The sequence below is a fragment of the Eptatretus burgeri genome, chromosome 3 (assembly GCF_056783735.1).
Source record: "Eptatretus burgeri isolate ZD-2024b chromosome 3, Ebu_testis_v1, whole genome shotgun sequence".
NCBI classification, from domain to species: domain Eukaryota; kingdom Metazoa; phylum Chordata; class Myxini; order Myxiniformes; family Myxinidae; genus Eptatretus; species Eptatretus burgeri.
Window position 1 is genome coordinate 38,420,821 of NC_140963.1, and position 25,475 is coordinate 38,446,295.

General features: G+C 44.2%; 2 protein-coding genes and 1 pseudogene across 9 annotated transcripts; 2 read left to right on the plus strand and 1 right to left on the minus strand.

The window, feature by feature from the left end:
- The first annotated feature begins 2,707 nt into the window (after window positions 1-2,707).
- Window positions 2,708-2,848, plus strand: LOC147029718 (signal recognition particle RNA; annotated as a pseudogene).
- Window positions 2,849-7,024: 4,176 nt separating this feature from the next.
- LOC147029719 (uncharacterized) lies at window positions 7,025-16,126 on the plus strand. Of its 8 annotated transcripts, none has more exons than XR_015056054.1 (5): window positions 7,025-8,349; window positions 13,313-13,467; window positions 13,667-15,485; window positions 15,740-15,831; window positions 15,912-16,126. XR_015056054.1 is itself a non-coding variant. In XM_085872991.1 (3 exons), exons 1-3 carry the CDS (start codon window positions 8,290-8,292, stop codon window positions 13,965-13,967), a joined length of 516 nt encoding a protein of 171 aa, XP_085729117.1. In that variant the 5' UTR covers window positions 7,025-8,289; the 3' UTR covers window positions 13,968-16,126. The 8 variants fall into 8 exon arrangements, 1 of the variants encoding a protein (XP_085729117.1); XR_015056053.1 differs by having other exon boundaries at window positions 15,755-15,831; XR_015056050.1 differs by having other exon boundaries at window positions 13,667-15,831.
- A 4,321-nt stretch (window positions 16,127-20,447) lies between these two features.
- On the minus strand, window positions 20,448-25,068 carry LOC147029720 (zinc finger MYM-type protein 1-like). The gene is made up of 3 exons (XM_085872136.1): window positions 24,970-25,068; window positions 22,010-22,262; window positions 20,448-21,886 (listed from the first exon to the last, which is right to left on the minus strand). The coding sequence occupies exons 1-3, from the start codon at window positions 25,066-25,068 to the stop codon at window positions 20,448-20,450; spliced, it is 1,791 nt and encodes a 596-aa protein (XP_085728262.1).
- Between the last annotated feature and the right edge of the window lie 407 nt (window positions 25,069-25,475).

Genomic DNA, 25,475 nt, shown 5'->3' on the forward strand with positions numbered 1-25,475 from the left:
ATGGTTCCAAGCTGCGGAATCGCCTTGCATCGAACTCAGTGATATGAATTGCATTGCACTGAACCCCGTGCCACTGCATCAAGGCGGAGGTGCGGGAGGATGTCTGCCGTCCGCGGGAGACATTTGTGGCTGTCGTGGTGAACGAAGACAGATGGTAAGACATTATTGTAACCCCATGCGCAGACCCGACCAAAGTTGTGTTATTCCCCATCATATTCCACAGCATTTCCACCAGCCTTGAGAAGTTCAGCATGGATGACACAGATCCCTGGAGCTTTGCCCCGTTTCAACTGGTTCACCGCAGCCCGTGTTTCCAGAAGCGAAGGTGGACCACAGTTGATTCGAGGGTCAGCAACAGGGATTGTAACACCCTTGACGTCCAACTCGCCAGCTGGGGGATCAGCCTGGTACAACCGATCAAAGTAACCGGCCAGCGGGCCTTCACTTCAGACTCCTCTGTCAAGAGCCTACCACTCTCTGCTCTAACTGCAGTGCTCCGAGGGATTGGCTTGGATGAACGCAATGCGCGAATTTCCCTGTAAGCGGGATGAGAATCACTTGGCCACAGGTGATGCTCTACCCCCTCACAGATTCCTCGCACATAGGCCTCCTTGTCCACCCTCAGTGCACGTACAGTTTTACGCCTCAGCTCCCTGAACAGCTCAGCTCTGCCATTCAGCCTGGCCCTGCGACTCTGGTCAATGGTATCCAGTGTCCCTTGAGAGACAAAATTCTTCTTTGCCCTGTGGTGAGTTCCAAGACATCCACCGGCAACATCAAGGAAGGTGGCCTTGAAGGCAATCCACAACTCTTCAGGACCCCCCAAAGCACCCAGACCCCCCCAAGTGTCCACTCAGCCTGTTTGCAAACTCCTCAGCTACTCTCTCATCCCTGAGCTTGCCAACATCCAGCCTAGGCTGGGATGGTACCATTCTCCAAGATTTAAGGTGCAGCTTTAGAGTTGCTACAACAAGCCTGTGGTCAGTATTGAGGAACTGAGCACTCCGGTAGACCCTGCAGTTCTGGATCATCCTCCAATGACCATCAATGAGGACATGGTCAATCTCCTTTGCCACACTGCCAGCGTTGGAATGCCAAGTCCAGCGATGAGCTTGTGGGCGCTGAAACCATGAACCAGCCACCCTAAGTCCATGACTTCTTGCAAAGTCAAGGAACTTAGTGCTATTCTGGTTCATAGTTCCTGACCCATGGGGACCAACACACACCTCATAACCATCCCTATCAGTTCCAGTCGAAGCATTGAAATCCCCCAAGACTAGAAGTGTATCTCGTCTGGGGCACTGATCAACCACAGACTTGAGCGTGGCGTAGACTGTGTCCTTCACGGTGAGATCACTCGCCTCAGTCGGAGCATAAACAGAGACCAGGGAAATGACACCTAATGAGTGACGAATCCTTAATCTCATAATACGCTCGTTGACCGGTGTTACCTCAATTATCATTGGGGTCAGCTTATTGGACACAGCTACAGCAACTCCTTGGGTATGGTAACCATCAGAGCGACCAGACCACTAGTAGGTGTAACCACCCACCATTATCTCGCTGCAATCTGGTCTCCGAACCTCAGAGAGAGCTGCAATCCCGATGTCCAAACGCTTGAGCTCAGATGATAACAGAGACAGGTGATCATCCTCTCTTAGGGATAGGACATTCCAGGCACCCACCCGAAGGGACCGCCTCAGGTTAACCCAAGGAGACCGCCGTCTGGTGGACGACACCTCAGCACCACTCCGACACACTCTCCCGCAATCTGACCCAGGGATGTTACCCCGTGGTTTCCCTCCTATCAAAGATTGGGGGTCCCGAAGGCTTTGCCCCAATCCCGTCATCCGGTGAGCTGCCCTGCGAAGGGAAGCTGCACAGGAGGTACTCCCACGGAGTGGGTTTTCAGATTTTTTTTGCGTTTTTGTGTTTTGCGGAATGAAGGGTTTCACAGTGGCCGGAGTGCAAATCCTGCCACCAACCTCCTAATAAAAAAGTAACCCAACTGCAGGAGGACGTCCGCAGACACAGTTGGGCACGAGATATGGATGGCCGTTGGCTCACAAGGAGCTCCTCTGCCCTTTGACAGGTTTTGTTTTTAATCCTGCTGGGTGTCCATATCCAGACACCCTCCTCACCAGAAAACCTGGTGGGGGTGACGGTTTAGTCGCCGACAACCCGACCATGGAACAGGTTAGTACAGGTTTACATGGTACCTGTAGCAGGTCACAGATCTAACCTGAGCTGACACCATCAAATGACGTCATAACGACGAAATTTTTATATATCTGAGAAACACTCTTCTCGGGCTTCAATTTGAGGTACTACTCGATATTGTTAGTCAAATATTTAAAAATGACCTTCATGAAGGTCAACTTTGACCTTAGGCGCTAACCATGAAAGTCAAGGCCGATCGCCACCAAAAACTAATCAGCTGACTGACTATCGATATCCATCGAGTTTGGAGATGATCTGCTTTTTATCCACCGAGTTTGGAGATGATCCGATAAATTTTACTCAAAAGCTAAGGGTTTCGTTGATTTTGATGTTTCACCTTCTGGTGACCTTGACCTTTGATTTTGGGCGTCGAAAGCCATTGCCCTCACGAGTATACATGTCAAGTTTGAGAGCCATTGCTTTAGAACTCTGACTCGGAGAGCAAGTTGAAAATCAATTGTAACAGACAAATATATAAATATATAATACCGGGCGTAGTGGCGTGCGCCTGTAATCCGGCTACTCGGAGGCTTGGGTTGGAGGATCGCTTGAAGACGGGAGCTCTGCACTGGGCCGCGCAATGAGAGGGGGTAGGGCAGCCCGGAATCATGGCGAAACCCAATCCTTATCCCTGTGTCGTAAGAGGCGACCAGGGTTGCGTCAGGAAGGGCATCCGGCATAAAACCTGTGCCAAATCAGTGTGCGGATCATAACGGATGATCCGCTGTGGCGACCCCTAATGGGAGCAGCCGAAAGACGAACAACAAATATATAAATATATAAACAAAAAAACAAACAAACCGATCGAGTAACAAATCTTGCTTTGGCAAGATAATGAACTGAGATGCAGAAAGCAATGGAGAGAATACAGTGTTTCCAGGATTGTGTAAGAAGGTATTAAAATGATGAACATTATGAATGCGGTGATATACAGTGGTTTTCACTTCCTTTAGCCGATGTGTGTGCAGAGACCCAGAAAACGAGTTCAGCCTTGACCCAGCATCTCAATTCTACCTTGATGATCCATAAAATTCGGGAAAATCAGGAAAAGAGTTCCACCTTGAGGGCGCAAAATATGAGACCGACCTTCCAGACTCGAAAATTATTTCTATCTTGGAGACCTTTGGAGATCTCAACCAATCTATCCATGTCATTCTTGGTTGGATGGTGCTTGATGAGTGGTAAGTTCAGTTTATTAAAAATTAATGGTTTTATATTATTTAATTCAATATTAGACATGTGATGTATTTATTTATTCTTTTTCAGCAATATCAAGAAAGTGCTGGGAAGACCTGAGATTTCCTGAGACAAATTTGCAATACATCTCTTCCTTTCCACTTCTTCAAACTTGAAACAACTGAAACTTCATTCTTCAGATGGAACTGGAAGAAAAAACCAAAAACTTTGTTGAGTTGAAAAACTGTATTGACCTTGTATTATTATTGAACTGCTAAAAAAAAAAAAAACATTAAACTGTTTAAAAAATCATAATTCCTTGAGTTGTTAGAACCTCGTGGAGGATCTCTAAATCTTACTTAAGTTGTTGTTGTTTTTCTTCTTCTTCTTGTGGACTTATTAGATCCTTGTGGAGGATCTCTAAGTCTTACTCACGTTGTTGTTCTTCATCTTCTTCTTGTGGACTTTTTTGTTTCACAGCCTACAGTTTTCATCGAAACTTCCTGAAACTTGGCAGATACATGTAAAAATACCCTGCGCAGACAGTAACCATCTCCGCTTTTGAAAATTCCTCCGAGAAAAAAAGTTATGACGTCAAAATATCTCCGCTAATGGCAATCGACTAAAAAATTATCTCCGAAACAAGGGAAGCTTTTTTTTATTCTGTTTGCGGGAATCAAACAGGGCCTCAGCAGAGATGAATTACCGCACATATGATTCATCACTATGACGTCATATCAATTTTTATGACGTCATTCCTATTTTTTGACACTTTGTTTCGCAACCCAGAGTTTTCATCGGATCTTTGTGAAACTTGCCATGTATATGCAGAAAGCCCACGCTCAGGCAGTAACCATCTCCGATTTTGGAAATTCTTCCGAGAAAAAAAGTTGATGTCATAATATCACCACGAATGGAAATTGCCTGTACCATTATCTCCGAAACTAGGCAAGCTGTTTGAATTTTGTTTGCGGGAATAAAGCCGGCCATTAGCACAGATAATTTATCGCAAACCTGATACATCACAATGACATTATATTCGTTTTTTTGACGTCATCATTAAGAAAACGAGGATCTTCGCTCATTTGAGCTTGTTTTAAAAAAAAAAAATTGTGTAAAAATGATTAATGATCTTGGGATTAGAGTTGGGTTTGGGTTTGGGATATGAAGGTTTGGGTTTGGGTTTTAAGTGTGAAGGTTAGGGTTTGGGTTTGGGTTTGGGGTATGAAGGTTTTGGTTTGGTTTTTCATGTGAGGTTACGGTTTGGGGTGTGAGGGTTTAAAAAAAAAACATTTGTATTCCTTGTCGAGGCTCGTATAAGAGCGAACACACAACACACAGCAAGGGGGGGGGGGCATGAGACAAGAGGAGTGGGAGCGGAAAGGACAAAACAGTGGGGAACAGAGACATTAGGGGATCTGTGGAAGGGAGAGGAATGGGGCGGGGAATACAAGATGGATATTACAGGGACTTTCAGGAAGGAGAGCAGGGAATTTGACGGAGGTGGGCTTGGGTGGATTATCGGGGGTAGAAAATATCGAGGATTTGTATGGGGGATGATAAGAGGTGGTGGTGAACAGCTGTTTTGAAGGGTTGGAGGGAAGATTGGGATTGAACAGAGTGAAGGAGTTTATTTCAAAGGCGGGGAAAAAAATAGGAATGAAAGAGTGAAGGTGAGCAGTGATTCGTGATTTTGGTAGTTTTAACAGAAGGGCGTTGTTGGCGGACCTTAAGCACCCTGCGGAAATGTGGTGGGCCAAATTGCAGATAGCGGGGGGGGGGGGCGAGGCCTGAGAGGAGACTGTGGAAGACAGAAAGACCACTGACCAGCATGCAGTGAGAGAGTGAGAGGCCCAAAGACTCAGCCTCATCGCGGGAGATGCCAATTATCCGAAATGCCTTGGTTTCCACAGCGTGAAGCTGAGAAAGGTGGGAGGCAGGAGCACCAGCCTGGAGGGGTGAGCAGTACTCCATCAGGCTGTGGACGAAAGCTTTGTTGGTGGTCAGGAGCTGAGGTGGGCCAAGGAAGGACTTTGCACGACGGAGGATTCCCATTCGCTGACTGGCTTTTGAGGCCAGGTTTGAAATGTGGCTTTCCCAGGAAAGGTCATGACAGATAGTGAGATGAGAAGCTTGAAAGAAAGGACTTCTTTCAGAGGATTGTTGAGAAAGTGGATGGGGAGGTTTCTAAATGGTCCTTTCGGAGAGAAAAAGTGAGAGTATGAGATTTGTCCGGATTGAAAGACATGTTCCACGTGTTGGACCAGTTTGTGATTTTATCCAGATCTGCAGAGAACGAAGAAGCTGCTGCTTGCCGGTCTGAGGGATGACAGATGGTAAGGCAGGGGGTGGAGTCATCAGCAAAGAGAGAAAGAGTTTTTTTTCCAGAGAGTCAGAGAGATCATTGATGAAAACCAGAAAAAGAACAGGGCCCAGAACGCTACCTTGAGGAACTCCAGCCTGAACAGGAAGAGGGGATGAAAGAACTACATTTGGGGCCACATGTTGACAGCGACAGGAGAGGAAGTCTGCGAGCCATGAGTGGAGATGGCCTTGGATACCATAGGAAGAGAGTTTGGTGAGCAGAGCAGGGTGCCAGACCGTCTCCAACGCACGTGATATGTATAGAGATATGGTTCTGATTTAATGTCCAGCATTGAGGACCTCCATCCATTGTTGGGAGAACAGAAGCAGCATATCCAGGGTAGATTGACCTGGTCTGAAACCAAGTTGATGATCGGAAATCAAGCCATTGGAGAAGAGGAAGGATTTAATGTCTGAAGCGATGATGGATTCCATAACCTTGCTGATGATTTGGAGAAGGCTGATTGGTCTGTAGTTGCAGGGATCTGTTTTTGCACATTTTTATGCAGGACAGAAATGTTTGCTGATTTCCAAGCAGATGGCAGATGACGTTGGGTAAATACGAGGGTGAATAAAACAGAGAGAGGGTGAGCAAGAGCAGACGAGCAGGTTTTTAGGACACGTGGGCTGATGTCGTCTGGACTGGTTGCAGTATCTGAGTCGAGGTTTGACAGCAAGCTCTCCACCTTGTCAGGAGAAAAGGATACAGAGTCCAGGGACAGATGGGTGCAACTGGGTAAGGTGGTGAGAGAATGTGATGGGTTTTGGACACAAGATTTGGCTGCAAACACCGAGTTTAGGCATTCAGCCTTTTCACGTGCGGTGTCAGCAGTGTGGCAATTTAAGTTCAGCGAGGGGATGAAGGGGGAACATCCACCAGAAACAGATTTCAGAAGACGCCACTTCGATTTTTGAGGAGGGAGAGAGGTTTGAAAGTTCGGACTTGAGCTTTCAAAGATGATGTTTTCTGGCTCTCCTGAGAGTAGATACACACTTGTTCCGAGCTTTATGGAAGGAACTGAGATTACCCTCAGTTGGGTTTGCTTTCCATGAGGCAAACACAAGTTGTTTCAGGACAACTGCCTCGCCACAAGCTTCAGTGAACCAAGGGCGGGAGGAAGGGTAGGACAACTGAAGACTCGAGGGGATAAATCTGTGCATGAGGGAGAGCAAGTTTCTTTGAAAGAATTCCCAGGATGAGTTGATGTTGGAGAAAGTAGCGATAGGAGACCAGTCTATAAGTTTGATGGCCGCTTGGAGATCGTGCCAGTCAGCTTGAGTGAAATGCCAGACTCGACGGCGGTGAGGTGGTTCTCTGATAATAGCCAGAGAGATGTCCACTTTGACAACGACGTGGTCAGAAGAACCGATTGAGGAATTTGGAAAGAAAGAATTGAGGATTTTAGAAATCTCACTCAAGTTGTTGACCTTTGGCTTGTGCTGACCTTTTGGTCCATGGTGACTTCAAAAATAATTCACAGTTTGAATTCAGTGACCTGATATATATCTTCTTCAAGTTTCAAGTCAATCAGATGGAAATTGCGGATTTTAGAAATACCAACTTGGTTCTTGACCTTGGGCCGATGCTGACCTTTTGGTCCATGTTGACCTCAAAAATAATTGGTTGGTTGAATTAATTGACCTGAAATATAAATCCTCTTCAAATTTTAAGTCGATCAGATGAAAATTGAGGATTTTATAAATCTCACCAAAGTTGTTGACCTTTGCCCTATGTTGACCTTATGATCTTTTGACCTCAAAAACAACAGGCTTCATCCTGATGACAAACTCTACCAAGTGATGAAGCTTCATGAAGATCGGCTTAAAATTGTGACCTGTTGGCGATAAGCAAACAAACAAACAGACAGAATAACAATATTGACGAACTAATTTACTTGAAAAATCTTCGATTTTGCACGGAACAAACAAACAGACAGAAAGAGGTGAAACAAACAGACAGAAAGAGGTGAAAACAACCTCCTTCGCATTTTGTTGCGGGGTAAATGAAAGGAATGAAACGGTTGCAAGTCCAGGACGACCCATGAGGGTTAGAAAATCACCTGCTCGGTGAGATACTCGATCTTCGAACGAAGATTTTGAGAGATATTCAGATTCGTGTGAGAACAGCGAAGTAAATGTTAAATGCTCATACATCGGTGTGTGTGTGTGTGTGTGTGTGTGTGTGTGTGTGTGTGTGTGTGTGTGTGTGTGTGTGTGATTTGTGTGCGCACGTGTCTTCTCCATAACTCGAAAATAATAAATCCTAGCATTATGAAACTGTGCAGGCATACAAATTGAACTCCAAAGAAGTGCAAGAGTGAAAATTGGTTGTTTCAGTTCATTTAAACACCCGTTTTGAAGATAATTAATTAATGTCCTTTTAAAATTCTCTCCATCAGGCGATCCTCGGCCACCTCACTCTGGGGTATAAAGACGTTTCCTGGGTAACCTCCCTGAGGTCTGAAGCCGCCATGTTTTTTGGACTGCTCAACCATGCCCTGACTTGGAACAGCCCGCAACGATTTCTTTATGATAAAGATTTTTCTTTCACTTTCCTCACTTGTATTATCGAATACCTGTTCATCACAGGTACGAATCGTTGTGTACATCGCTTTTGTAAGTACTCCAGTTTTCAAATTTGGAGCTTGGAGTGATTTCATGCATTATATGATACGATTTTCCACGATCGACTCTTACAGCCGAATTGAAGTATATCATCAAAATAGTATTTCGGTTTTGAGGATCCGATATCGTCCGGACTAAATAAGTGTTGAAATCTGTTGTGAAATCTGATAATGTAAAGAAATAAAGTCTTATAACTAAGCAGATATACCTACTTACTTGAAGCAAGCAAGGCTATGTTCCCTCCTCAAGCGAAACACAGGAAAATGTGAAATTTCCAAATCATTAAACTTATCTTTTTCTCCTGTTTGTAAAATTATAGAGTGAACAAAAAATACAGGAATGTGCCAAAATTAACCAGTTTCATTGAGCTTTATGATTCAATACATTCACTGCTCGACCTCATGCCATCTCCCCCCACAGGGGCTGCCGATCTATTGTGTCTCACAGATCTGTGTCGATATTTTCGGAGATTTTGCGAGATGCTCTGCAGAGAATCAAAGCAAATCTGGTGAAAAATGGACGTTAAAAAAAAGTTATGACGTTTGTGTGGACCCTGAACAGATGTGCCGCGTGATGCATACACAGATGAGCAGGCAGATGGTGGATTATCTGCAATGTTTATTTCACGGGCGATTGAACTTTGCAATGTCGCTAGGGTTGTTCTTCATTAAGCTGCAACTCTTTTGTGGATAAAGTCATTAATTGAACGAATTCATTCTATTTAATTAACTGCTGTGTGCGCAGTGAAGACCGGCTTTAAAGTTAAAGGTATCCTGTATGACATGCAGCGACGACCTGGCCAACCGTTCCTTATCAACCATTTCATTGGATTGCATGCATGAGCACTTAAACCACTTACCGATTGCCTTACAGTCAATGGCAGTTCTGCGCTATGTCCTTCTGAGCAAATCGTTCACTCAGTGAGGACGCTTTTGCTCGCCACATCATTCAGAGTGAGTGGTTCATGCTGTGCTGCCCTGAGCAAGTGGTTCGTGCTCCGCCACCCTGATCGAGTGCTTCGTGCTCTGCCGCCCGAAGCGAGTGGTTTGTGCTCCATCGCCCTGAGCAAGTGGTTCATGATTCGCTGCCTTGATTGAGTGGTTCATGCTCTGCCACCATGAGCGTGTGGTGCATGCTCCACCGCCCTGAGTGAGTGGTTTGTGTTCCACCAGCCTGAGCAAGTGGTGCATGATCTGCCACCCTGAACAAGTGGATGCTGTTCTGAAACCAGAAGCGAGTGGTTCGTTCTCCGTCACCCTGAGCGAATTCTGAAATAACACCCGATTTCCGAGCCGTTTTCCGTATTAACCTGTTTTCTAAATTACCGAGCAAATTTTTTTTTTCACACAGAACATGCAGCTGTTTCTAAAGATTCATGTTTGTGAACATATCCCTGAAACATCTATATAAATTAATATAAATGCAACATTATTTTTCGGTGAATGCCACTCGAGGTTTTTGGGTTGTTGCCAAAATCAGCCGTGTGTGTGTGTGTGTTTTGTTCATAAAGCATCTCTCACTCTCTCTGTGTCCCATCTTTGCTCGACTCCCTCCCAATACACTGCAGCACCCTCCTCCCACATCGCTCTCACACTCCCCCTTCCTTCTCTCTCTTTCTGTCTGTCTCTGGACATATCCGTACAGTGGTTATGTGTGGACGGTGTTTGTCTCTTGACGTGTCCGGTCAGGTTTTTCTCTGGATGTGTCAAAGCGGTGTTTGTTTCCAGACGTGTCTGGGCGGTGTTTGTCACCGAATGTGTCCAGGCAGTGTTTGTGTTTATCAGCTTGGCTCCAGACACGTCTGGATTTTTTCTATGGACGCTTCTGGGTAGTAATTATGTCGAGATCAGGGTTTCACAGCTGACTGAAATCAAGCAATGACTACACCAATCGTCGTAGAGAAGAGCTTTAATATGCACCAAAAGTGTACGCGAGAGTAGAAAGGCACAGAATACCTGCAGTATACCAGCTCAGTCAAATTCTGGCCTGCAAGCAGTTTGGTTTACTTTATATTAACTTTTCCCTGCTTATCTGTTTTCATGAGTTCCCAACTTTCATCAGATTTATAGTTTCTTTCTTAGATATGGTATTCTTTTAAAGTAACAACACCCCAGCACTGGTTCTCTCCTGGTCTGACAAAGCATTGATCTTTTCACTAGCAAGAAGATCTGTTATTGGTCAGGCAGATCTTTATCACAATACATATTATCGTCTCATTCTACTGCAAAATGTTCCCTTTTGAACTATACCAAAACAGTGCTGATTTATGATTGGGCTTCTCCGAGCTCAAGGCTCAAAGAATGTTGTTACAAGGGCCAACAAGAAAGCCAGATGTTCAGCTGCATGAGAGAGAGAGAGAAAGAGAGAGAAAGAGAGAGAAAGAGAGAGAAAGAGAAAGAGAGAAAGAGAAAGAGAAAGAGAGAGAGAGAGAGAGAGAGAGAGAGAGAGAGAGAGAGAGAGAGAGAGAGAGAGAGAGAGAGAGAGAGAGAGAGAGAGAGAGAGAGAGAGAGAGAGAGAGAGAGATAGAGATAGCCTACTTGCTTTGATTACCAACAGTCAAAAACGGTAGCTTACTGAGAGCATCTTAAATACTTTGGCTTCCTCAATTAAATGCTACCTTCAATTTATAAAGAAAAGGTAATCCTATTAAAATGGATGCTCTCATCTTGGGAGCTGTTCAATAGCTCCACAATTATTGCTCCACCGCACGTCTGCCTTCCCTTCGTCTCACCTCACACTGTCTTCTCTTCCCCATCCCTCCTTGCTCCTCCTCCCTCCTTGCTCCTCCTCCCTCCTAGTTCCTCCTCCGTCCCCTCTCCTCGCTCTCTCTCTCTCCCCTCTCTCTCTCCCTCTCTCCCCTCTCTCTCTCTCTCTCTCTCTCTCTCTCTCTCTCTCTCTCTCTCTCTCTCTCTCTCTCTCTCTCTCTCTCTCTCTCTCTCTCTCTCTCTCCCCCTCTCTCTCTCTCCCCCCCTCTCTCCCTCTTCCCCCCTCTTTTTCTCCCTCGCCCTTTAGTATTCCCATCAGTGAAATGATGGGTGGTATTTACTTGAACTCCAATATAACGGAAACCACAATTTTAACATTAAGTGCTCGATTTCTAAACTCAATCCTAATGCTGGCCTCACCCCTTTAATTGCCCCATCCACACCCTTTTTGAGTCCTTCCATTACAAACCCCACGAGACATAAACATTTGTTGTTGAACTCTTTCAATGGAGAGGTTTTATTGTGCAGAAATTAAAAAAAAAGTTAATGAGTTGAGACATTTGAAGGACTTTACCATAAAACAGACTAAAAGAAAACCACAAGCCTTTTCATTGTGCTCTCTTCAGGTGAAATTCACACCAACTGAATGAGGTTAGGAAGAATAACAGTCGAATAGACACCGATGAACAGTCTATTCCGATTGGACGTTCTCTCTTGATGCGTCATCACCTCCCAACGGTCGAGGTGAGAGGAGCTTGTTCAGTGTTCAGCTCTCCAGTTGGAGGTTGCAGGGTCTGAGGCAGAGCCCCTGAGGCTGTTTCAGAATCCTCTTCATCAACATCTGTGATCGTGAGACGAGTTAGTGTTCTTCTTCTTTGCACAAATCAGCAAAGAGAGTGGACAAACTCTTTGCCGACATAACACAGGGTCCATGGAATAGATAAATGCCGCTTCTGGTATTCAGAGATGTGATGTACTTGGTCCTCTCCTCAATATTTGAATGCACATCTTGAACGTAAAGATATGAGGAGCAAATCAAAAGATGCATCTCAAACATGTATTTCGATGTTCGTCCAAGAGTGATTTTCACCTCTCGACATCTGATTCCTGCAGTTAAGAAGGATGTTCTGCTTGCCTCAAAATTTAGCAATATTATTTATGAGTTCAGTGTCGGTGTGATGCTCGGTATGTCGGCAGAACTACCCAGATTCCAACTGACAGAATCAAACAGCACGTCCCTTTGTCCATCAGGTAAAACACTATTGGTACACGAATACAGCCGGTACCTGCTTGTAGGAAGGTCCCAGCATCAATCCCAACATCGAGTGCATCTGCTATTGGACAGCATTTGATTGAGAATGCAAACAATGCTGAACATTTTAATGTGGATGCATTCAGGATGTTGATGTTGATCATCTCCATAGTGATGGAGCACATACAAATACAATAAGTGATTATTTTATATTGTAAGTACAGTACTGCACAATAAAACCTTATTTTAAGAGTTTAAGAATGAATCCTCTACTGGTGAGGGGTAAAACGACTTTCAGGCCAACCTGTACACAAATATTACAAACCATGATATAATTACTTATAATACATGGGATGATGATACAATGAAAACTGAAATGGGTTCGTTTGGAACCGAATGGGGTTACCATGACAACAATGCTTGCAGCGTCACAAAGACCATCGAGGCGATGCATTGTGCGTTCACCATTTAGAACATTTCGTCCATTCTGCCACATTCGCTGCTTCGATGTGGTCGTACCTTGTTGTGCTCTTGAGTTTTTTCAAGGAATTTCAAGAGGATATGTTTCCGGCACACCTGCAAGTGCGTCCGGGAGTCTGGGCTTTCAGGAAGTCTTACCAGGTTAGTGGGAAACGAAGAGAAAGACCGTCCCTGATGGACGGAGGGTAAAGGTTTCAAGATCCCATTATTGATGAGAATGAAAAGGAAGTTTTAGGAACGGAGCAGATTGTGTATTCAAGAAATAATGACGGTTTGATTACGCTGTGAACAAATGTACTCTTAAATCTTGTTACAAGGAAACCACACCTGTTCTGGAATGTTCGATCCGTTTACTGGACCTGTGGTCAGAACGTCGTGTTTCAACTTCAGTTTGAAAGGATCCCATCTAAGGATTGTTATGAAGGAAATTGATTCCTGTTTTCATTGAAGTAACATTAATTGATTAAACTTGTTATATCCGTGTCCACAGATCTTTGGGGAAGGTTCCATCTTCGGCCCGATGGACGTTGGACAACTCGTGTCGCTTTGGGCGAGATTTGAATTTGCTGTTGGGATCATCTCCATGGTGATACTCATCATCAACTCGCTTTGTGCGATTTATTTATGGATGAACGAACGGTTCCGGTAAAGCTCTTCACAAGTCTTCATTTTATTATTGATCTTCAAATTAAGAACAGCAAACTATGATCCCGATGGACCTCTCTACTGATGAATATGTTGTTGTTGGAGTTTATATATCTGGTGGTCCTCTGATTGATACATTTGTGCTTCACAGAGAAATGTTCTCTCAAAGGAGGTTCTGGTTTTTCTTGTGTGTTCACAGAAAGCACAAGAAAGTAGATGGAGAAGATGAGCCTGATGGGGAAGATAAAGATGTGGAAGATGATGATGACAGATTGGATTCAGAAGACGAGGAATGTGATTGCGACGATGACGGCGAATGTGATTGCGACGACAGAGACGACGAATGTGATTGCGACAATGACGATGGATGTGATTGTGACGATGACGATAGATGTGATTGTGACGATGACGATGGATGTGATTGTGACGTTGTCGATGACGGATGTCATTGTGAGGATGGGTACGATGAATGTCTTTGTTCCAGTGACAATTGTAATTGAGGACAGGAACACCAGGTTCACAGTGGAGGAGGGGGAGAGGCTCTATTTTGGGTTGTAAAACTCCCAGGAATCTGATTTCATTTCTTTGTAGTTTTTCCAAGTAGTTTTAGATCAGATAAGGTCACCAGGACAGTTTACCACCCTCTGGGTGGGACGAGTTTGCACATCACCTGCTGAAAAGAGTCGTCTGTGTTGCAAAAAGACTATTTTGAGGTTTGTGTGGTGTGTGTAAAGGGTTCTTATGGGGTCGAAGCAGTTCAAACGGTGTAAAGGTCATACGGGCTCTTACAAAAAAGGGATCAAAATGGATCTATGGGGTCTCAACGGGTCCAAAGGATCTGCGGGTATAAATGTCAAAGAGGTCAAAGGATATATCGGAGTTTAAAGGGTCATGTGGGGTCTCAAGGTCTTAAGGGTCAACAGGGTCAAAAGGAGCAACAGCAGCAGAAGCAGCACGGTGTTGAGGAGCTGCAGGAAAAGCAGAACCCTCGTTGTGATCACAGGCTGCAACAGCAACAGAAGCAACATGTTACTGAGGGGCTGCAACATCAACATCAACAGCAGAAACATCACTGTGTTGAGAGGTCATACCTCATGCAGGACCTTCAACAGGTAAGCACTCTTCAATACTTTGGGCAGTTCCGGTGACCACACTCGGTGGAAACACAGCAAACCCCAAGATCGGGACGTTTAGCTGAACTACATTTTAGCACTTGTTCTTTTATAGACATTGCTGTTCATACTTCCTTCTATGAAGAAGAATGTTCTTAATTGTGGAGATAATTGTAATGATAACTTTGGTGGGAAGGTCACTTATTGACTTAGTCGTCGCTATGCACGTTAAATCACAAGAAGTTTAACTTCCCTCGACTGGACTATTCACCTTTTCGTCGTTACCTGTTCCATCAGTTCATTCCCTTCTGTGCCCTTTCCTGAACAAGATGTTTAACTGATGAAGATATCAATGTGTTTAATCTTTTATATTTTTATTGTTTTTTTTTTTTCCGAAGACCCCTCAGAAGAGGTGCTCGTTAACTCTCCTCCACCCCATCGAATGAAACCATCTTTCCGGTTGGAACATAAGTTGCCAAGATTCTTGCCTTACATTACAAATTATTCCAAACTTTGTATAAACTTCATGTTCTTCACCCCCATCGTGTCCCATTCTGTCTATGTCTCAGAAGTGTTGGGAACAAACGAATGTTTTACTGTACTCTTCGCCAGACAAGCACCAAAGAGGTCCTCCAGTTGGTGAAAGTCTGCCATTAGTGTTAATGTATCCGCATACAAGTCATTGTGTGCAACTGCATGATCAATAAAATTAATGAAATCGATGAATGTTGGTTAAAAAAAAAAATCGATGCAATTAAATTAATTAATTAAATCGATGAATGTTGGTAATTACATTGAAGCAGGTTGGATGTCACGTGGCAGTTTTCCAGCTTCTTCCTCATTTCCTCATCTTCCGTAACCAAGGCGAGTGGATTCTCCCCGAAACGTCACCTTCACAGATGAGTTGTAAGTTCAGCTTTTTTCAATTAGAAACTTTTACTGCATGAAAATTAATTGTTTGAAAAACGTTGATTGAAATCCAGTGGGACTTTGTGATGAAGAAAATGAAAATGTGAAATTGAACGCAAAAGGAAAGGAAAATTGAACTGAGATGCAGAAAGTAATGGAGAGAATACAGTGTTTCCAGGATTGTGTAAGAAGGTATTAAAATGATGAACATTATGAATGCGGTGATATACAGTTGTTTTCACTTCCTTTAGCCGATGTGTGTGCAGAGACCCAGAAAACGAGATCAGCCTTGACCCAGCATCTCAATTCTACCTTGATGATCCATAAAATTCGGGAAAATAAGGTCAATTGATTAAAAATTAATGGTTTTATATTATTTAATTCAATATTAGACATGTGATGTATTTATTTATTCTTTTTCAGCAATATCAAGAAAGTGCTGGGAAGACCTGAGATTTCCTGAGACAAATTTACAATACATCTCTTCCTTTCCACTTCTTCAAACTTGAAACAACTGAAACTTCATTCTTCAGATGGAACTGGAAGAAAACACCAAAAACTTTGTTGAGTTGAAAAACTGTATTGGCCTTGTATTATTATTGAACTACTCAAAAAAAAAAACATATTAAACTGTTTAAAAAAATCATAATTCGTTGAGTTGTTCGATCCTCGTGGAGGATCTCTAAGAATTACTCACGATTTGTTCTTCATCTTCTTCTTGTGGACTTTTTTGTTTCACAGCCTACAGTTTTCATCGAAACTTCGTGAAACTTGGCGTGTGTACATATATATATATATATATATATATATATATATATATATATATATATATATATATATATATATATATATATATATATATATATATATATATATATATATATATATATATATATATATATATGTAAAAATACCCTGCGCAGACAGTAACCATCTCCGATTTTGAAAATTCCTCCAAGAAAAAAAGTTATGACGTCAAAATATCTCCACTAATGGAAATCGCCTAAAAAATTATCTCCGAAACTAGGCAAGCTTTTCGAATTCTGTTTGCGGGAATCGAACAGGGCATTAGCAGAGATGAATTATCGCACATATGATGCATCACTAACACGTCATATCAATTTTTATGACGTCATTCCTATTTTTTGACATTTTTGTTTCGCAACCCAGAGTTTTCATCGGATCTTCGTGAAACTTGCCATGTATATGCAAAAAGCTCACACGCAGACAGTAACCATCTCCGATTTTGGAAATTCTTCCGAGAAAAAAAAGTTGACGTCAAAATATCTCCGCTAATGGAAATCGTCTAAACCATTATCTCCGAAACTAGGCAAGCTGTTTGAATTTTCTTTGCGTGAATCAAGCCGGGCATTAGCACAGATAATTTTTCGCAAACCTGATACATCACAATGACATTATATTCGCTTTTATGATGTCATCATTAAGAGGACGAGGATCTTCCCTCATTTGAGCTTGTTTTAAAAAAAAAAATTGTGTAAAAATGATTAATGATCTTGGGATTAGAGTTGGGTTTGGGTTTGGGATCTGAAGGTTTGGGTTTGGGTTTGGGTTTTAAGTGTGAAGGTTAGGGTTTGGGTTTGGGTTTTAAGTGTGAAGGTTAGGGTTTGGGTTTGGATTTAGGTTTTAAGTGTGAAGGTTTGGGTTTGGGTTTTAAGTGTGAAGGTTAAAGTTGGGTTTGCGTTTGGGGAATGAGGGTTTGCGTTTGGTTTGGGTTTGGGTTTTATGTGTGAAGGTTAGGGTTTGGGTTTGGGTTTTAAGTGTGAAGGTTAAGGTTGGGTTTGGGTTTTGGGTATGAGGGTTTGAGTTTGGATTTGGGGTATGAAGGTTGTGGTTTGGGTTTTAATATGAGGGTTATGGTTGGGTTTGGGGTGTTAGGGTTTGGTTTTTCATCTGAGGTTAGGGTTTGGGTTTGGGGTGTGAGGGTTTAAAAAAAAAAATTGTATTCCTTTCGAGGCTCGTATGAGAGCGAACACACAACACACAGCAAGGGGGGGGGGGGGGTGCATGAGAAAAGAGGAGTGGGAGTGGGAAGGACAAAACAGTGGGGAACAGAGACATTAGGGGATCTGTGGAAGGGAGAGGAATGGGGTGGGGAACATGGGGAATACAAGATGGACATTACAGGGACTTTCAGGAAGGAAAGCAGGGAATTTGAAGGAGGTGGGCTTGGGTGGATTATCGGGGGTAGAAAATATTGAGGATTTGGATGGGGGATGATAAGAGGTGGTGGTGAACAGCTGTTTTGAAGGCCTGGAGGGAAGAATGGGATTGAACAGAGTGAAGGAGTTTATTTCAAAGGCAGGAAAAAATACGAATGAAACAGTGAAGGTGAGCAGTGATTCGTGATTTTGGTCGTTTTACCAGAAGGGGGTTGTTTGCAGACCTTGAGCGACCTGCGGAAATGTGTTGGGGACAAATCGCAGAGAGAGCAGGAGGGGAAAGGCTCGAGAGGAGACTGTAGAAGACAGAAAGACCACTGACCAGCATGCAGTGAGAGAGTGAGAGGCCCAAAGACTCAGCCTCATCACGGGAGATGCCAATTATTCGAAATGTCTTGGTTTCCACAGCGTGAAGCCGAGAAAGGTGGGAGGCAGGAGCACCAGATTAGAGGGGTGAGCAGTACTCCATCAAGCTGTGGACGAAAGCTTTGTTGGTGGTCAGAAGCTTAGGTGGGCCGAGGAAGGACTTTGCAGGATGGAGGATTCCCATTCGGGGACTGGCTTTGGAGGCGAGGTTTGAAATGTGACTTTCCCAGGAAAGGTCATGACAGATAGTGAGACCCAGAAGCTTGAAAGAAAGGACTTCTTCCAGAGGATTGTTGAGAAAGTGGATGGAGGGTTTTCAAAACGGTACTTTCAGAGAGACATGGTGAGAGTGTGAGATTTGTCCGGATTGAAAGACATGTTCCACGTGTTGGACCAGTTTGTGATTTTATCCAGATCTGCAGTGAGTGAAGAAGCTGCTGCTTGCCGGTCTGAGGGATGACAGATGGTATGGCAGAGGGTGGAGTCATCAGCAAAGAGTGTAGAGGATTTTCCAGAGAGTCAGTGAGATCATTGATGAAAACCAGAACAAGAACAGTGCCCAGAACGCTACCTTGAGGAACTCCAGCCTGCACAGGAAGAGGGGATGAGAGAACTCCATTTAGAGCCACACGTTGACTGCGATCGGAGAGGAAGTCTGCAAACCATGAGTGGAGATGGCCTTGGATACCATAGGAAGAGAGTTTGGTGAGCAGAGCAGGGTGCCAGACCGTCTCAAACGCACGCGGTATGTCTAGGGATATGCTTCTGATTTCATGTCCGGCATTGAGGACCTCCATCATTGTTGGGAGAGCAGAAGCAGCATATCTAGGGTAGAGTGACCTGGTCTGAAACCAAATTGATGATCGGAAATCAAGCCATTGGAGAAGAGGAAGGATTTAATGTCGAAAGCGATGATGGATTCAATAACCTTGCTGATGATTGGCAGAAGGCTGATTGGTCTGTAGATGCAGGGATCTGTTTTTGCACATTTTTTCTGCAGGGCAGTAATGTTTACTGATTTTCAAGCACATGGCAGATGACGTTGGGTAAATGAGAGGGTGAATAGAACAGAGAGAGGGTGAGCAAGAGCAGATGAGCAGATTTATAGGACACGTGGGCTGATGCCGTCTGGACTGGTTGCAGAATCTGAGTCGAGGTTTGACAGCAAGCTCTCCACCTTGTCAGGAGAAAAGGACACAGAGTCCAGGGACAGTTGGGTGCGACTGGGTAAGGTGGGTAGAGAAAGTGATGGTTTTGGACACAAGATTTAGCTGCAAGAAACGAGTTTATGTATTCAGCCTTTTCACGTGCGGTATCAGCAGTGTGGCCATTCGAGGTCAGGGAGGGGATGGAGGGAGAACATACACCAGAAACAGATTTGATTAGACGCCACCAGGATTTTTGAGGAGGGAGAGAGGATTGAAAGTTCAGACTTGAGCTTGGAAAGATATTTTCTGGCTCTCCTGAGGGTAGATACACACTTGTTCCAAGCTTTATGGAAGGAACTGAGATTATCCTCAGTTGGGTTTGCTTTCCCTGAGACAAATGCAAGTTGTTTCAGGACAATTGCCTCGCCACAAGCTTTGTAACAGTGAACCAAGGGTGGAGGAAGGGTAGGACAACTGAAGATGAGAGGGGATAAATCTGTGCATGAGGGAGAGCAACTTTCTTTGAAAGAATTCCCAGGATGAGTTGATGTTGGAGAAAGTAGCGATAGGAGACCAGTCTTTCAGTTTGAGGGCTGCTTGGAGACCCTGCCAGTCAGCTTGAGTGAAATGCCAGACTCGACGGTGTGTTCGGGTTTGGGTTTAATGTGAAGGTTAGGCATGGGTTTGGAGTGTTAGGGTTTCGGTTTGGGGTGTTAGGGTTTGGGTTTTAATGTGAAGGTTAGGGATGGGTTTGGGGTGTTAGTGTTTGGTTTTAATGTGAAGGTTAGGGATGCGTTTGGGGTGTTAGTGTTTGGGTTTTAATGTGAAGGTTGGGGATGTGTTTGGGGGGTTAGGGTTTGGGTTTTAATGTGAAGGTTTGGGATGGGTTTGGGGTGTTAGGGTTTGGGTTTTAATGTGAAGGTTAGGGATGGGTTTGGAGTGTTAGGGTTTGGGTTTTAATGTGAAGGTTAGGGATGGGTTTGGGGTGTTAGTGTTTGGTTTTAATGTGAAGGTTGGGGATGGGTTTGGGGGGCTTAGGGTTTGGGTTTTAATGTGAAGGTTAGTGATGGGTTTGGGGTCTTAGGGTTTGGGTTTTAATGTGAAGGTTAGGGATGGGTTTGGGGCATGGGCGTCCGCAGGGAGGGGCAAGGGGGGGGAATTTGCCCCCCCCCTGGAAAATCAAAAATTTGAAAAAATTACATGGAAAATACAAAATGAATAAAATAACATAAACATTTCTCAACAGTTCATTCAGTTAGAGCAGGTTACGACTCTTGGAACAGGAATTGGAGCCGTTGGGGATCTCTTCCGAAATTTTCAATGACCCTGTTCATTAGCTCGGTCTTCTGGCTGTTCACTTTGTCGCGGTGGACACTTAGCATGCAGAGGCCAAACAGACGTTTATCACTCATCGTTGATCTTAACCAGGTCTTCATCCTGCGCAGTGTGCTAAAGGACCTTTCCACTGTACATGATGTTGCAGGCAGAGTCAGTGCGATGAGGATAGCCTTGCGCACAGCAGGGAACAGAGTGGTCTTCTTCACTAGCTCGATCATACCCAGAGAGTTGTCATCCAGTGGCTTATGCTTCTGCACGTCATACCACGCTAGAGCTTCTTCTACAAGGTTGTCAATGCCATACATTTCCATGACAGATGAAACGATGTGCTTGAATTCATCTCTTTCTGTTTGCTGAATTTCTCTCGGATGTAGTGCGAAAATGTGAAAATATGGCGTGTTACTTTCACCAAAGCAACTTTCCAGAGACTGGATCAAGGAATCCATGTACGGGACATAGATGGTGCAGCGATAGGACTCCTCAATGGAGCCTCCTACATTCGGCCGGTGGACCTGGCGTGCGCATCGCCGAGGCATAGTAAAGTCTATGCCAAGTTCTTCTGCCAAGGTTTTCACCTCAGGGATGACATCTTCTGAGAACACACGGTCTGCACCATCCCGGTGAGCTCGGAAAGCCTTCATCAACAGGTCGATGTGATCTCGGACTCCCATCATGTCCATGTCGACTGCCTGCAGCTGTTGGGTCACTGGCTCCAACATCGCTGAGTACTTCACAATGATCTTCAGAGAGATGAGGAACACTGTGGTTCCTGCAGCACACCTCAGCCGATACGCCGTCTGACGCGTACTCTGTGACTCATGCTGGTTTGCCTCCAGTTGCTCCACTTGTGCATAGATATCACAAAAGTTGTCTGAAAAGATGCGGATGCTTTTGTACTTTGCGCTCCATCTGGTTTCACACAACAAAGGTATATTTGGAACCAGTCTCCTGCGCTTGGGACTGTCACGGAAGAATTTAATGAGAGATTTCACAGTTCCAGTCGTATTCCTCACATCTGCGACAGAATTCAGATCATGAACCACCAAATTCAGTCGATGTGTAGAGCAGTGCACGAAAACAGCTTTGGGATAGGTGTTCCTGATACGGGCCTGTACACCATTGTCTTTTCCTGCCATGGTTGAGCATCCATCGTAGCCTTGGCCGTGGAGCTTGTCGAGGTTAAGACCAAATTTTTTTGCTTGGTCGATGATAGTATCTGCAATTGTTGCAGCGTCCACCCTCTCCAGTGGAATGAATCCAAGGAATTCCTCACGTATGGTGGCTGAGTCATTCCGTTGTTCCTGCAGCGCAACAAATCGTACTCCAATGGACAGGTGCTCGGTGCCTGATATGTCAGCAGTTTCATCTGCAATGGTAGAGAATCAATTTGATTCATTTGCAGCTTCCACAATATTGTCTCTTACTACTTCCTCGGAGAGAACTATCAGCTCGTTCTCTACACAAACTGATGTGCATCTCGCATTTTTGCTTGCGCCCTCCATGTGATCATTCAGGACCGTGTCCCCTGCTTCTATCCTGAATCGCAGTAGGTCACAGAGGTTCCCCGATGTACTCTCCTCCCCCCTCAATGCATTGTCATGGCTGCAGCAGAACAGAATGCTGGATAGTATGGGGTAGTATGGTTCAACATGCGTCTCCGATGTACCCGGAGTGTCTTGATTGTTGTCAGAGTCATCAGACTTACGTTTTTTAAAGAACCTCCTGATATCCATTTTACATTCCTGGAAAATAAGAAAAATGAGGTTAACATAACAATACAAATTTAATACACTGGTCTTCCCCAGACTCTATAACAATCAAATCAAGAGCATTTAGTTTGATTATTTTGTATAAAATCCAACGTAGAAAATTAGCATGAGTTTTGTTACTGAAATAAAATAAATAGCCGCAACACAGAAGGAATGAAAGAAAAAACACTATCTTCCACGCCAAATATCATGACATTCGATCAATCGTGCGTCTTCAACCTGAAGAATTGTTAACATTTTGTTCTGTTATTTACAGTAATCTTAGCAAAAAGATGTCTTCACACTTCACACGGCGATCTCAGGATAACATTGCCCCCCCCCCCCTGCAATTTTTTCTGCAGACGCCCATGGTTTGGGGGGTTAGGGTTTGGGTTTTAATGTGAAGGTTAGGGATGGGTTTGGGGGGTTAGGGTTTGGGTTTTAATGTGAGGATTGCGTTTGGTTTTGGGGTGTTAAGGTTTGGGTTTTAATGTGAAGGTTAGGGGTGGGTTTGGGGTGTTGGGGTTTGGGTTTTAATGTGAAGGTTGGGGATGGGTTTGGGGTGTTGGGGTGTGGGTTTTAATGTGAAGGTTAGGGATGGGTTTGGGGTGTTAGGATTTGGGTTTTAATGTGAAGGTTGGGAATGGGTTTGGGGGGTTAGGGTTTGGGTTTTAATGTGAATGTTTGGGATGGGTTTGGGGTGTTAGTGTTTGGGTTTTAATGTGAGGATTGCGTTTGGTTTTGGGGTGTTAGGGTTAGGGTTTTAATGTGAAGGTTCGGGATGGGTTTGGGGTGTTGGGGTTTGGGTTTTAATGTGAAGGTTGGGGATGGGTTTGGGGTGTTAGTGTTTGGGTTTTAATGTGAGGATTGCGTTTCGTTTTGGGGTGTTAAGGTTAGGGTTTTAATGTGAAGGTTAGGGATGGGTTTGGGGTGTTAGGATTTGGGTTTTAATGTGAAGGTTAGGGATGGGTTTGGGGGTTAGGGTTTGGGTTTTAATGTGAATGTTTGGGGTGGGTTTGGGGTGTTAGTGTTTGGGTTTTAATGTGAGGATTGCGTTTGGTTTTGGGGTGTTAGGGTTAGGGTTTTAATGTGAAGGTTAGGGATGGGTTTGGGGTGTTGGGGTTTGGGTTTTAATGTGAAGGTTGGGGATGGGTTTGGGGTGTTAGTGTTTGGGTTTTAATGTGAGGATTGCGTTTGGTTTTGTGGTGTTAGGGTTAGGGTTTTAATGTGAAGGTTAGGGGTGGGTTTGGGGTGTTGGGGTTTGGGTTTTAATGTAAAGGTGGGGGATGGGTTTGGGGGGTTAGACTTTGGGTTTTAATGTGAAGGTTAGGGATGGGTTTGGGGTGTTAGAATTTGGGTTTTAATGTGAAGGTTGGAGATGGGTTTGGGGGGTTAGGGTTTGGGTTTTAATGTGAAGGTTAGGGATGGGTTTGGGGTGTTAGTATTTGGGTTTTAATGTGAAGGTTGGGAATGGGTTTGGGGGGTTAGGGTTTGGGTTTTAATGTGAATGTTTGGGAAGGGTTTGGGGTGTTAGTGTTTGGGTTTTAATGTGAGGATTGCGTTTGGTTTTGGGGTGTTAGGGTTAGGGTTTTAATGTGAAGGTTAGGGATGGGTTTGGGGTGTTGGGGTTTGGGTTTTAATGTGAAGGTTGGGGATGGGTTTGGGGTGTTAGTGTTTGGGTTTTAATGTGAGGATTGCGTTTGGTTTTGGGGTGTTAGGGTTAGGGTTTTAATGTGAAGGTTAGGGGTGGGTTTGGGGTGTTGGGGTTTGGGTTTTAATGTAAAGGTTGGGCATGGGTTTGGGGGGTTAGACTTTGGGTTTTAATGTGAAGGTTAGGGATGGGTTTGGGGTGTTAGGATTTGGGTTTTAATGTGAAGGTTGGAGATGGGTTTGGGGGGTTAGGGTTTGGGTTTTAATGTGAAGGTTGGAGATGGGTTTGGGGGGTTAGGGTTTGGGTTTTAATGTGAAGGTTAGGGATGGGTTTGGGGTGTTAGGATTTGGGTTTTAATGTGAAGGTTGGGAATGGGTTTGGGGGGTTAGGGTTTGGGTTTTAATGTGAAGGTTTAGGCACAGCAACGAACGGATCATGATCCATAGAGGTTGGACAAAAATGTTCTCAAAGCTTTTTCACCTGAAATGTCTTCATTGGTGGTATGTCTCATCAGAAAAAAAACCTCACCCGAATCCGCCCATGGGAAACCTCGTTTTGACCTCAAATCCAAGATGGCCGACATTGTACAGGTGCAAAACTTAAAATGGACCTAATTTTGGAAGGAAACAACATAGAAACACTTTTAAGGTGTCATTTTTAACTAATTTGAGGACTCCCGTTCATTTATTGAAAATTTCGGAACCATTAGAGGTCACGATTATGTGTTAAGGTCAAAGTCATTGTAAAATTTAATCAAAATTTGATCTCAAAGCTCACCAAATGACGCGTATTAACCCGGGAAATCGCTCAGTGTGGCAGCATCACCTATAGATCACATTAGTTAACTTATTCGGCCCAAGACCCATCAAAATACGGGTTTCTGGCCAAAGTGTTGGGGATGAAACCCGTATATATATGGGTTATTATGACGTTATGTGACGAAATGTAACATTAAGACATCATGGACGTCATATAGCATTATGCCATCATGCATGTTGTTAATCTCCTCTCTAATGCTAATTCTACCCTCAATCTGAATGCAAACCCCACCCAGATCCCACCCTCAACACCCATTGGTGCTTTGTTAGTGGTGCTTTGGAGCGACATTGGTGCTTCAGTCTCAGTTTCTGCAGAAATGCGTCTAACCATGAGTAAGAAAGCTTTCCTTGCCAACACATCAAACAAGCAGGCCCTCATCAACCTCCTTGCAGAGGATATGGTCAAAGCAGACATCACCATTGAGCATGCAGAAGGGGATGCTGACTACAAGATCTGTATGCTAGCATGTTTGTCTGCGAAGAACAGTCAAACAGCCGTTGTCGCAGAAGATTCTGATGTATTTCAGTCGATGATACATCATGCTGATGCCACAGATAACAGTGACAACCTGTACATGGTGACCGCAAAACAGACGGTGTGCATCACAACGTTGAAGAAGAAACTGGATCCTGCCCTCTCGGAAAGTCTACTCTTCCTGCACGCTTTCAGTGGGTGTGATACCACATCAAGGCCATATGGAATCGGCAAAGTGACTGTTTTTACGAAGTATGCAGCAC